At 42.3% G+C, this 13298-nt stretch overlaps 1 protein-coding gene across 4 annotated transcripts in view; it reads left to right on the plus strand.

Annotated features, from left to right (window-relative positions):
• The window catches only part of LOC140076180 (UPF0764 protein C16orf89 homolog), a 71476-nt gene that overhangs the window by 47491 nt on the left and 10687 nt on the right, over window positions 1–13298 (plus strand). For 3 of the 4 annotated variants that reach the window (XM_072122691.1, XM_072122690.1, XM_072122693.1), the window contains exons 5-7: window positions 613–751; window positions 5284–5388; window positions 12549–12629. In XM_072122691.1, the coding sequence (XP_071978792.1) occupies window positions 613–751; window positions 5284–5388; window positions 12549–12629 (325 nt within the window). The remainder of the gene's footprint in view (window positions 1–612; window positions 752–5283; window positions 5389–12548; window positions 12630–13298) is intronic. The other variant, XM_072122692.1, reaches the window with a different exon arrangement.

Genomic DNA, 13298 nt, shown 5'->3' on the forward strand with positions numbered 1-13298 from the left:
AAAAAAATCAATAAAAAGGGATCAAAAGGTTGTACAGTCCTAAATATGGTAGCATTAAAAACTTCATCAGAAGTTGCAGAAAATGACACAACCCCAGCTCTGTACACTGAAGTATGAAAAATGTATTAGCGTATGAAAAAAATTTCTTCATGAGTTTTTCATTTTTGTAAATGTATGAAAACATTATAAAATTTATACAAATTTGTCATCCCCACGATCGTACCAACCCAAAGAATATAGTAGACATGTCATTTGGGGTGCACAGTGAAAGCCGTAAAGTCCAAGCCCACAAGAAAACGTCGCAATGCGTTTTTTCACCATTTTCACTGCATTTTTTAATTTTTTTTCCTGCTTCCCAGTACACAGCATGGAATAATAAATACCATCTATATGAAGTGCAATTTGTTACACAGAAAACAAGCCATCACACAGCTCTGTAAGTGTAAAAATAAAAAAGTAATAGATTTTTGAAGGTGGGTAGTGAAAAATGGAAACGCAAAAACGAAAAAGGGGTTAAACCCTGTTTTTGGAATGATCCAAGTCATGAGCACACGCATAGGATATATTATACACACAATCACATAGATAACTGGATGCTTTTGTTTTCCATAGAAAGGTTGCAGGAATGATCTGTTTGTAAAGGATATCGACTATTACGAAAATCTATTTTGTGCAAATATAATGAAAAGCAACTTAGATATTGAGCGCGATGGTTACCCCTGGACGAAACAAGACCTTTTCATGGAAAACCGTAAGAGCAATTATATCTGCACCAGTCATACCAATGGCAAATGTTCAATTATGTTCTATCTATGATCATTCAAATTTCATACAATATATAGAAAATGCAGAATCTAGAATTTTATTTCTCATGTGTCATTTTGGAAGTACCAGAAGTGTAAAACTTCACCTATTGTCACTTTTTATTGATTTTTTTAATAGGAGTGTGCAAATATTTGTAGATTGCAAATTGTAGATTTCTAGAACAACTGCAAAAAAGTTTCCTATCTTCTCAGTTGAGTACTGGGGTTGCCCATAAATAACCTGATAATTATTAAAATGTTGCTTGTATTTTTTAAAAAAAGGATACCGTTATATTGCTGTAGGGTAATTTTCTGGACTGCACACGTGGCGTTTTGAACCCATTTTTGTGCCGTTTTTAAGCAGTCCGGTAAAAAATGCGTGCTTTTTTGAAAAACGCAAGCGTTTTTGCAAAATGCATCCATTTTTGACTGGTTTTACCAATTATCTTAATTAAAATGGGTCAAAAACAGATGAGTTTTCAAAAAACCCTTGCCTTTTCAAAAAAGTTTTTAACGGACTGCTTAAAAACGCCCCCAAAACAAGTTCAAAACGCCACATGTGCCGCCGGCCTTAAGAGTAAACCCCTTCCCAGCTGCCTCTTGAACAAACCCTGATCACACCCTGATCAGACTCTGATGTGATCTGTAATGCCAGTGTGAAAAAGGCCTCAGTGAAACAGAGAAGAGTTCACTGGAGACAGATGGGTGTGGTGGAAATCAATCAAGGCTTCTAGGAAAGAAATACACCAGTATTCAGACTACCAAAAACAGAATGGATTTACTACTTAGCGCTCAGCAAGCTGTTAAGCATGTATGAAGAGAGCTATTGGGGTAAGCCCTCTTCATACAGACATGGGGTTTGCTCCATATTGCAGCAAACACCCATCGCTTACATTGTTAACCCCAGTGGCATTTTAAAGACAGTGGTGCATGGTCATCTTGGTTGAGATCGCCACTCCCCGTGACATCATCAGGAAGCAGTGATTGGTTGCCATGACATCCTCGGGCACCCAAGGCTGCGTGATTTCTGCAGATTTGTTACAATGTGCTAGTGGCACATTGTAATAAATCCCATATAAAAACACCATATACTGCAATGCAATAGTATGGTTGTATATGGTAGGAACGATAAAGTACCCTAGAGCGTCTCAAAAGTAGTAAAAAAACCTCATCATCAGTCCCAGAAAGGCAGTATATGGCTACCCTAGTCAGTCCCTGTCGACTTAGACTTGCCCTTACAATCCCCACAGACTCCAGTCCTGACAAGGACTGTCCACAACTAATCCTCTTTACACTCACCCTATACTTCAGAAAAAATTGCCCAACACGTTTCTTCCACGATAGAAGGTAATTCATCAGGGGCTGAACAACATCATGACGAGGGGCTGATACTCTGCAAAGGGGCTGAACGACTGATCCGTGTACATGAAGAATAAATACAACCATGTATTGGGATATTTTGATTGCAAACCTCCTTCATTTAGCAAGGACACTGAAGATGAAACGTGGCTCGGCCTTTCAATATGACACTGATCCCAGGCAAACCGCCAGGGAAACAAACGAGCTGGCCTCGTAAGAAATATTCCAGAGTCTTGGAATGGCCTAGCCAGTCTCCAGATCTCAACCCCATAGAAAACCTTTGGATGGAGTTTAAAGTCTGTGTTGCCCAGCAACAGCCCAAAAACATCACCGCTTTACTGTAGAGGAGCTCTGCATGGATGAATGGGCCAACATAGAAGCAACAGTGTGTGCCAACCTTTGACCTCTGTCATTGCCAACAAAGAATATATTACAAAGTATGAACTTTGAACTTTTGTTATTGACCAAATACTTATTTTCTACCATAATGTGCTAATAAATTAATAATAAATTACAATGTAATTTTCTGCATTTGTTTTCACATTTTGGGTGCTCGCCCCGCCACTGCATTTTCGCAGCATAATACATTAAGAGGCTTCTGCCTTTTGATGTATCGGGCAGGGTGCCGCGCAGGGCCTGGCATAGAAATAAGCGCAGTACATGTGAAAAGTCGCCAGCAGCAGCGAGTGCGCAGGTCGTGCTTCCCCTTCAAGCCCATTTTAAGATTTTTGTTACTTATTCCAATGTACATTTATGTAATTTATGTATCCTTAGCAGGTCGCTTTTATCTTTAGAAAGTTTTACAGTATGCTGTGCATGGGGTTGTGATGTTTTATTGGAAGAAAGATGTGCTTGAACGGTTTCTTCAAATTAGGTGCAATCTTAAAACCTTCCATAAGAAAGGTATTGAAAATTGTTTTACTACATGTGACGAGGTCGTCAAGGTGTCCTTGAGAAAGGCATTGAGAACAATTCCAGGATCCCATTTGACATAGATTTGTCACAGACAAGTAAGAAGCAAAGTGATGAATAGTTTTATGATTTATTATGATTCACATAGAGAATATAGAATTGCATTCTCAGTTGTATCAAAAACACCATATAATACAGGAATATTATATTACAGGAATTGTAAAAAGTAAATTAAGTAAGTTGTTTAAGTAAAAAGAGATATTTCTCCTTGAGGCCATATTGGTCTTTACACAGAATGTATTTAAAGAGACACTACTAATCCCTAAGGCAGGGTGTAATCTAAATGTAATTTTTAGAATTTCCTCTTCTTTTCTCATTCAAGGTTTTTATTAAGTATATTGAAGCAACAGACATTAACCCCTTAAGGACGGAGGCTTATTTCGCTCATTTTGAACTCTACAACTACAGAAATCCATAACTGTTTAAATTTTACCATGTACAAAGCTGTGTGAGGGCTTATTTTTGTGTAACAAATTTTACTCCTCACTTTCTTGTGGGCTATAACACCTCTGCTTTATTCTTTGGTTTGGTACAATCACAGTAATACAAAATTTACAATATCAAAAATGTGGAAAAGGGTATGGTATTAGGGCTACAATAATTTATAGCCAACACACCAAAGAAACCATATAATCCAAACAAAGACAAAGCCGGTGTGTATAGGCTGAAACAAGTATAAATTTTATTATGCAACTAATTCTAAGCACACCAAAAAGAGGATAACACCAACATCAATGCAAATAAAAGAGATCCACATCAGGCCACAGGTCAAACAGTATACAGACACTAGTCCCTCATACATGAAGTCAGTACATGATGCAATGTGCATGCCAAACACCCTATACCAATACCCATGTAATCCTATGGAGGTCCTCAAAGAGGGAGGGCATCCTGAGAGGTAAAAGTAAGAGCAGGGCAAGGTCAAGCAGCTAAGATGTAATACAAAATTTATGTAGGTTTTATTGCGTTTTAATACATTTTCAAAAATTATATGAATGTGTATGAAAAAAAAATGTCGCCATCTTCTGATGCTAATAACTTTTTCATATGGTGTACGGAGCTGTGTGAGGTGTCTTTTTTTAAATGAGGACTACCAATTAGAGGACTGTGCAAACTTTTGATAACTTTTATTACAGTTTTTAAGTGATGTAAAAAGTAGCATTTTGGACATTTGGGCGCTATTTTCCGTTATGGGGTTCACCGCCGCCAATAACCGTTTTTATATTTTGATGGATTGGGCATTTTGAGATATGGTGGTCCAGGGAGTCCACAGACTTTAACCCCAGAGATTCTTCCCGCACCCCAGTGTGTGACACACAATAAATGCAGCAAATTTGTATTAGAAACATCAATACACTGAATAAATATACTATACTAAAAGGGTACATAAAATCTCATCGGTCGGATATACGGAATCCAAAAAGGTGCTATTAAAAAGTACAATTTTCCCCTCAACAAACTGGACATTATGCAGCTTTGGTACAGAAAAAAACATTGGGACACATTTACTTACCTATCCTACGAAGTTCCCCAAAAGTGTATTGTCTGACGAGAATTCACTAAGATTGTGCGCATGTGTCACATCCCCGCTCAGGTCAGATTAAGTTCACCTTCCTCTTCGTCGTCCATGAAAATTCATTGTCTTGAGACACAATTTAAAAAATTACATCACTCGCTCAGTCCGAATCAGCTGGATTGTCCGACGGCACGCCCCCGATCTCTGTCACGTAAAAGCAAGTGCAGCTGCGCCAAGATCGATCCCGTGTGACACAATGCCAGCGCAGACCCGTGAAAAACCTGTCAAAGTCGTGCAATCCCCAAAAACGTCAGACGAATGTGCGATCCGCGGCCCTTAGTAAATAAGCCCTATTGATTAAATAACAGAGTAATAGCTTAGTCACTAAGATGCAAAACAAGGGTGGTAATAAGGGGTTAAAGCTTGCAAATAGTTGGACCTTAAGTTAGTGAGATGTCCGATTTCAGTTGTGCCCTCATGCCCTTTACTTACCGTACCTATGATTCCGAGAGTTACAATTTTATATTTTGTACTTTTACCTATGATAAGTGATGGGATGTATTTCTCACTGTCTTTTTCTTCAGAAGTGGATATTTTCAGTGTATTCAGATATTCTGTTTGTTTTTATTGCAGTTGCGCTGTGTGGTTTATGTGGATTTTCAGACTTTTACAAACCAGAATGGCTGAATCAAATTATCAGTTGGCAAGATCCGGTCACTGGTTGTTATGGTGGAATAGGTAAGATTTATGGTCATCTCTTCTGTCTGAATATACAATGTGTCACCCATATGTTTCATTCTGTTACTTAGCAAAGCAATTCTGTTCCAGCAGCATTTATCCTTTATTGCCAAAAAAATTCTTGTAAAGCATGATTTCACTCTCAAAGGAAAATGTAGTCACAAAGAATCAGTCCTACAATTTCATCAATATTTGATAAAATATTTTTTTAAATTACAGCTGAATGTCACAGTAATTGTGTAAACTAATAGGGTTATGAGTAGCAATGAGCTGGTTGGTTAAAATTTGGGTTTGTCGAGTATATCCGAACTTCTAACTTTGGATCCAAACTTCAGGTCAAACACAAACACCATTGAAGCCAATGGAAACCTGAATTTTAACACCTAAAATGGCTGTAAAATGGGGGTAGTAAGGGATTATTTATTATATTTTTTGCTGACTGCTATAAAACGGCCCTGGACAGTTGGGTGGAGGGGGGTATACATGGGGCTCTTTGCATAGGGGAGCGGAATATATAAAGGGAAAGAAGTCATTGGGTGTGACCATTGGGAGGAGGGGGCCCGCACAGGCACACTGCCATGTGTAGTGGCGTAACAGAAGCAGGCGTTGGAGTATAGTTAAACCCACCACATCTGTGCCTATCTGCCCGTCCAATCTCCCTCATCACACGCTGCTGCCAGCCAGCCTTAATCCGTGGCAGAGCAGCGAACCCCTGCACATGCTGCCGCCCACTCGCCTGCCCTCTCTCTACACATCAGGCTGCCACCGGTGGTCACCGGCTCAACTCCTCCATGGCAGGATCAGTGGCAGCCAATCCGCCTCATCCTTGGTCTGTCCCGCTGCTCCAGCCTGCCTCATCTGTGTCTTGTTCTGTGGCCACCTTTCTGCCTCATCTGTTCCCCATTCCTCGGCCGTTGGCCCACCTCATCTGTGCTCCGTTCTGCGCCCCCATTATCAGAGGCCCGATCTGCGGCAGCCGACCTGCCTCATCCGTGGCCCAGCTCATCTGCCCACAGCCCGCCTCATTTGCGCCTCGTTTTGCGGTCGCTGTCCCGCCTCATCTGTGACCTTCAACTGAGCCGGTCGGGCAGGGAGGTGGAGTTGCTGCAGTGTGCTGCATTCTTGCCTGCCTGCACATTGGCAGAGAGGCTATGGCACATCTCTGAACCAGATCAGACCTGGCACTGAAAAGCCCTCGCGCCACAGCACATTAGGCTCCTCATAGATCCGGCGACTGCCAGGGGGAAGGGGGAAGCATCATATGCAGTTGCACTTAGCGTAAGCCTATGATCAATGTGCCCCTTTGTGTGTATATGGTGTGTCTAAGTATATAATGTGTATATATACTATATATACACTCACCGGCCACTTTATTAGGTACACCATACTAGTAACGGGTTGGACCACCTTTTGCCTTCAGAACTGCCTCAATTCTTCGTGGCATAGATTCAACAAGGTGCTGGAAGCATTCCTCAGAGATTTTGGTCCATATTGACATGATGGCATCACACAGTTGCCGCAGATTTGTCGGCTGCACATCCATGATGTGAATCTCCCGTTCCACCACATCCCAAAGATGCTCTATTGGATTGAGATCTAGTGACTGTGGAGGCCATTTGAGTACAGTGACCTCATTGTCATGTTCAAGAAACCAGTCTGAGATGATTCCAGCTTTATGACATGGCGCATTATCCTGCTGAAAGTAGCCATCAGATGTTGGGTACATTGTGGTCATAAAGGGATGGACACGGTCAGCAACAATACTCAGGTAGGCTGTGGCGTTGCAACGATGCTCAATTGGTACCAATGGGCCCAAAGAGTGCCAAGAAAATATTCCCCACACCATGACACCACCGCCACCAGCCTGAACCGTTGATACAAGGCAGGATGGATCCATGCTTTCATGTTGTTGACGCCAAATTCTGACCCTACCATACGAATGTCGCAGCAGAAATCGAGACTCATCAGACCAGGCAACGTTTTTCCAATCTTCTACTGTCCAATTTCGATGAGCTTGTGTAAATTGTAGCCTCAGTTTCCTGTTCTTAGCTGAAAGGAGTGGCACCAGGTGTGGTCTTCTGCTGCTGTAGCCCATCTGCCTCAAAGTTCGACGTACTGTGTGTTCAGAGATGCTCTTCTGCCTACCTTGGTTGTAACGGGTGGCGATTTGAGTCACTGTTGCCTTTCTATCAGCTCGAACCAGTCTGCCCATTCTCCTCTGACCTCTGGCATCAACAAGGCATTTCCGCCCACAGAACTGCCGCGCACTGGATGTTTTTTCTTTTTCGGACCATTCTCTGTAAACCCTAGAGATGGTTGTGCGTGAAAATCCCAGTAGATCAGCAGTTTCTGAAATACTCAGACCAGCCCTTCTGGCACCAACAACCATGCCACGTTCAAAGGCACTCAAATCACCTTTCTTCCCCATACTGATGCTCGGTATGAACTGCAGGAGATTGTCTTGACCATGTCTACATGCCTAAATGCACTGAGTTGCCACCATGTGATTGGCTGATTAGAAATTAAGTGTTAACGAGCAGTTGGACAGGTGTACCTAATAAAGTGGCCGGTGAGTGTATGTACGTATGTATGTGTATGTACTATAAAGTATGTTCCAATATATGAAAGCTCCTGCACCAGGTTTTTATCTGCAGTTTGCATGTTCTTTTCAGTGCAAAGTCAAACAAAAACTGGCGTAAACAATTTAATAAATGTGGGCAACTGTGTGCATATAATGTATAATATAAGTGCATAAATGTGTCCGTATTAGTGAATAAATATATGTATGAGTGTAAAAATGTATTAAAATGTCTGTATGAATGTAGAACTTTATGGGGCACATTTACATTTACTTACCCGGTCCATTCACTAAGATTGTGCGCCCGATATTGTGCACGAGTCACTTCCCTGCTTAGGTCCGCTGGATTTCACGTTCTTCTTCCTGGTGTATGTAAGTGTGACAATTTGAAAGCAAAATCCCACGCTCTGTCCAAATCAGTCAGATCGTCCCCTCGGAACACCCCCACCCCTGATTTCTGTCACATGAAAGACAGGGCAGTTGCGCCGCAATCTAATCGCGTGCGACACAATCCCAATGTAAACTCCTGTTAAATACCTGTTAAAGCTGCACAAAATGGTGTCCGCCTGTTATCTGTAAACTCCAGATAGATACCAAGCTCCAGACCTCTCTGCAGTCCCAATGACTATGGACCTTGAACATAAGATGGCGGCTGATTCACACAGTAGCATTTTTTTATGTATTAAATTATTTAATTCAATTCCCTCAATAAAAAAAGTCTAAAGTATAGATGGGCAAATTTTTCAAAATTTGATTCGACCCGGTTCGCCGAATTTTTCAAAAAAATATGATTCGACACGAATTGAATCATGTCGAATCACATTAAAATACAGGTATTTCCTGGCTGCAGAGAGCCTGTAGGGTGTTGTAGAATGTTTTGCCAAGCTTAAATATGCATAGGGAGCGTGGTTTAGTCTTCAAACAATGCTGTGTTTTATTATGACACGCACATGACACATGGGCACTTACAGGGGCCAACTTGACCAAATAAGTGAAGCGGGAATGCAGCCTGAGTAACGTCTGTGCCAACCTGAAAGGACTGAGCTGAGGGCCAAGATCCCACTATAACATCAAAGAGTGCACTCTTTTTACACTGACATCAGATGATTCCATAGATTACGACAGAACCTGTTCTGTTAAGCGCGGATACATGTAAACCCCCCCCCCCCCAAAAGATTGGAGAGGGTGTCGGCAGTAATTCTGAATTCTGACGTCACTGATCATTTTACACTTCTTTTCATCCGTCAGTGTACACTTTCAACCGGTCAATAATCCATCAGTATTTCTAAAGCCTAGAACAAAAAGGAGTTGATCCAAATGAGAGATGAACAGTAAATGGGATTTTTGCATGTCCTCTGTGTTCTGTAAGCTTTTCATTCCTTCTGACAGATGAAATTAAGGAGAAAACCAAACATAGTGGCAACGTCATAGAGTGGTGGAGGGTGAAAACAGTATTATGGAAATCACAGGATGTTCCAGGGAGACAGCGGTCAGTTGTCAGCAGCATGAGTAGGCCGCAGAATGGCACAATGACAAATTATGGAGTTGGCAGCAACATCGTAGGCCACAGAGTGGCAAAATGAAAGGGGCGGAGGTGGCGGCAGCAGCAGGAGGTCAAAGAGTGGAACAGTAACAAATTCTGGAGCTGGCAGCAACATGGTAGGCCACAGAGTGGCACAATGAGAGTGTGGCGGCAGAAGCAGGAGGTCAGAGTGACACAATGACAAATTCTGGAGCTGCCAGCAACATGGTGTGGAGGTGGCGGCAGCAGCAACATGGTAGGCCACAGAGTGGCACAATGACAGTCGAAATGTTCCGTGATCAACGGCACAGGTAATTTTGTTAAGGCCGCAATAGTCTATGCATGGACAGAGTGACCCATCCTTTTTCGCCACAAAGAAGAACCCTGCATCGGCACGAGAAGAGGACTTGCGTATGAACCCCCTCTGAAGGTTCTCCTTCAGGTAGGTTGACATATTCGCAGTTTCAGGCTCTGAAAGTGGATACACGCGACCCTGTGGAGGAGAAAAGACCAGCAACAGTCCTATGGGGCCGTCAAAGGGACGATGTGGCGGCAGAGTCTCTGCTTGCTTTTCCGAGAAGACATCAGCAAAGTCTATATATGGAGTGGGGAGACCCAGCAGAGGCTTGGAGGACATAGGAGAAGACATGGTGGACACAGGACAAGGAACTTCCAAACAGCATGACTGGCATTCCGGTCCCCAGGAGAACTTCACCAATACGCCAGTTGAGTTGAAGGGCATATTGTTGTAACCACAGGAGACCCAGTAGAAATGAAGATGTGGACCGGGGTAGGACACAGTCTTTCTTTATGCAAGGCCCCAGCTTGCAGGCATTGGGGCTCTGTGTGATATTGGACCGAGTGCCAGAGGATCTGCCCACTGATGGAAGAAATAACCAGTGGATTCTCTATACGAACCACGGGAAAATGATGGTGGGAGCCCAGGGCAGCATCCACAAAGTTCCCAGCAGAGCCGGAGCCCAGGAAGGCTGAAGCTTGAAATGGACCACTTGTTCCGGAGCTGAGGAGAACTAGAAGATTCAGGTGAGGAGAAGCTTCATTCTCACCTAGGGGCGCTTCTCCCAGGAACCCTAGGTGTGTGCGTTTCCCAGACGCTGAGGATAGACAAGATACGTCTTAAGAAAGTGTTCCAGGCTGGCACAATAGAGAAAGATTTCCCTACCTTTGTTGGGAACATTCTTGAGTAGACAGGCATGCTCTATCCAGAGAGTCCCTTTTTAAAGGGCTGCTTCATTCCAGGCTACCTCAGAAGCCAGGGTACAGAACTGAACCGCATAATCCCAGACAGATGAGTCCCCTCAATGCAGGTTAAGCAGTGCAGTCTCAGCAGAAGACGCCGTGTAGGTTCATCAAAGACGGACCGGAACTGAGAGAAGAAGGAGGTGATATTAGCTCTCACCGGGTCTTTCTGTCAAAGAGGGAATTAGCACGTGCCAGGGCCTTCCTGGAAAGGAGACTGATGATGAAAGCCACTTTAGACCGTTTCATGACAAACTGTCGGCATAAGTGGAATTTGCAAGGAGCACTGAGTGATAGATCCACTGCACAACTGGGGTCCCCATCGTACTTATATGGGTTCTGCAGATGGTAGACGAACCTGAGTAGCAGTAGGAGCTGCAGGTACTTGACGCTGCTGCTGAGTTGCCATCAATTGCAGCAACATGGTGGTGACTTGTCCAAAGTTGCTGACCTTGAACGGCGATCTGCTGGGACTTCTGGGCCACAATGGTGGTAAGATCAGCCAGGTCAGGTAGCAGAACTTTGGCGGGAGCCGTGGCCGGGTCTTACTGTCAGGATCAGGGGTAGTGGGCATTTAGACTAACTGTATGATGAGTATAACATTTAGAAATCAGACAAAATTGCGAAAAATATTTCAAAATTTTTACCAAATTTCCATTAGCTTTTACAAATAAGTACAATATATTTCAACTAAAAGGTAACATTAATGTGAAGTACAACATTTCATGTAAAATCAGAAAATAGACTTGGTAAGAAAGTGTTCCAAAGTTATAACTGCATATTGTGACATAGGTAGATTTGAAAAACTGGGCTGTGTCTTAAGGGTGAAAATGAGCTTAGTTCTGAACCGGGTATTCCCGCGGAGACAAGTTTCTCATATTTACTCCGCACAACAAAATAACACATTCTCTAGTTCACTGTTATTAAGAAAAATACAGCATTTCACAGATATAAGTCCAACCTATCTCTATCAGTCCTGCTGTACACAATTTCAGTTGCCCCTAAATATGATCCTGTAACTTCAGACTTAGGCTAAATTCACACACGTGTGCTCGCCATACCATAGCACGGCTGGCACACGTCGGTGCTCAGGAGAGGAGGAGGGGGTGGAGGAGGGGGTGAGCGGCTCAACCCCGCCCCTCTCCATAGAAATGCACAGCACATGACGCCGTATTCCACCAAGAGATAGGACATGTCCTATCTTTCTATGGGCTACAGAACAGCACCGTGCGTGTGCTGCACTGTACCTATCCCGTACGGCAATCATTGTGCACCCATTATGGTGTATGGGGGATGCATATACACCGTACATATATATATATACATCGACCATATCTAAGTCCTGCCATACGTTCGTGTGAATGCAGCCTTAGGGTTGGGTTGCAGTCATCTTGGATTTCTGTGTGGCAGCGTGCAGATGAGATTTCTGTGTCTTGTGCCTGTAGCCACGCCCCCTGGACGAGTGAACCAGATGAAGCACCACATGTGCAAAACGACTGTCGTTTCCTGCTCTTTTTTTGTGATGTCCTGCTGTTTTTCCCTCCCCACCAAAAATACCCGGATGTTTTTGAGTATATATATTTTCTCTGAGATACACTTTGTAATATTGGAAACAGAGCACCACCTTAGGCTCATATTATGCTGATCTGAAGGCTTTTTGTAAAGGTTGGTAAATAGCAATTTTCCCAAGGGCCCATTCAAAGGTAGTGCCACACAATTACACACCCTGTTTATGGACTCTGCTACAATGAATGAAGGTTTATGTGTAATGATATTTAATTCATTCCAAATTCATCCTAGGAAACAATGCGGATTCAGAAAATGTTGCCAAAAAAAATCATGCTCCAAAAAAGGTTAAAAGAAATGATTTGTTTTTTTTAGGTGAGTTAAAAAAACCCCAAAAGATACATATTTGTTATTACTATGAAAATGCAATATAGTCTTAAAACTGCATGTTAGTTTGGTATAATTTAAAGGGGTATTCCAATGACAGCAAGTTACCCTCTAACCCCAGTTGAGTTTTTTAATATATGATGCAGCCTTCTATCTTTAAAACACCTTTTATATCATGTCCAATGGGTTTACCAGGCAAACCCTAAAAAGGACCCAAAACGTAACCAAAAGATACTGACTACTAACACAGTGCCGACGGGTCATATTTGGAAGGAAGACTTACTCAATGACTGAAAATACAACAGTCACTTACTATATTATGTTACTCGAAAAACCACACTGAGACCATTCAAAATATAATATTCACAGGAATTTACTCTATCATACAGCATAAATATATAGTTCACACACTAAATATATACAGTGTGCCCTGTAACAAAATATATAGTGATTAGTAAATAATGATTAATAATTATCATAGCACCCTCAATTTATTATATAAAATACAGTGCCCCCTCAATCACATACCTCCTAACGTATATACAGGCAGTGCTCGGTTATGTACAAGATAGGTTCTGTAGGTTTGTTCTTAAGTTCAATTTGTACGTAAGTCAGAACCATATATTTTATAATTGTAACTCCAGACAAAATTTTTTT

This window comes from Engystomops pustulosus, chromosome 8 (genome assembly GCF_040894005.1).
Source record: "Engystomops pustulosus chromosome 8, aEngPut4.maternal, whole genome shotgun sequence".
Taxonomy (NCBI): Eukaryota; Metazoa; Chordata; class Amphibia; order Anura; family Leptodactylidae; genus Engystomops; species Engystomops pustulosus.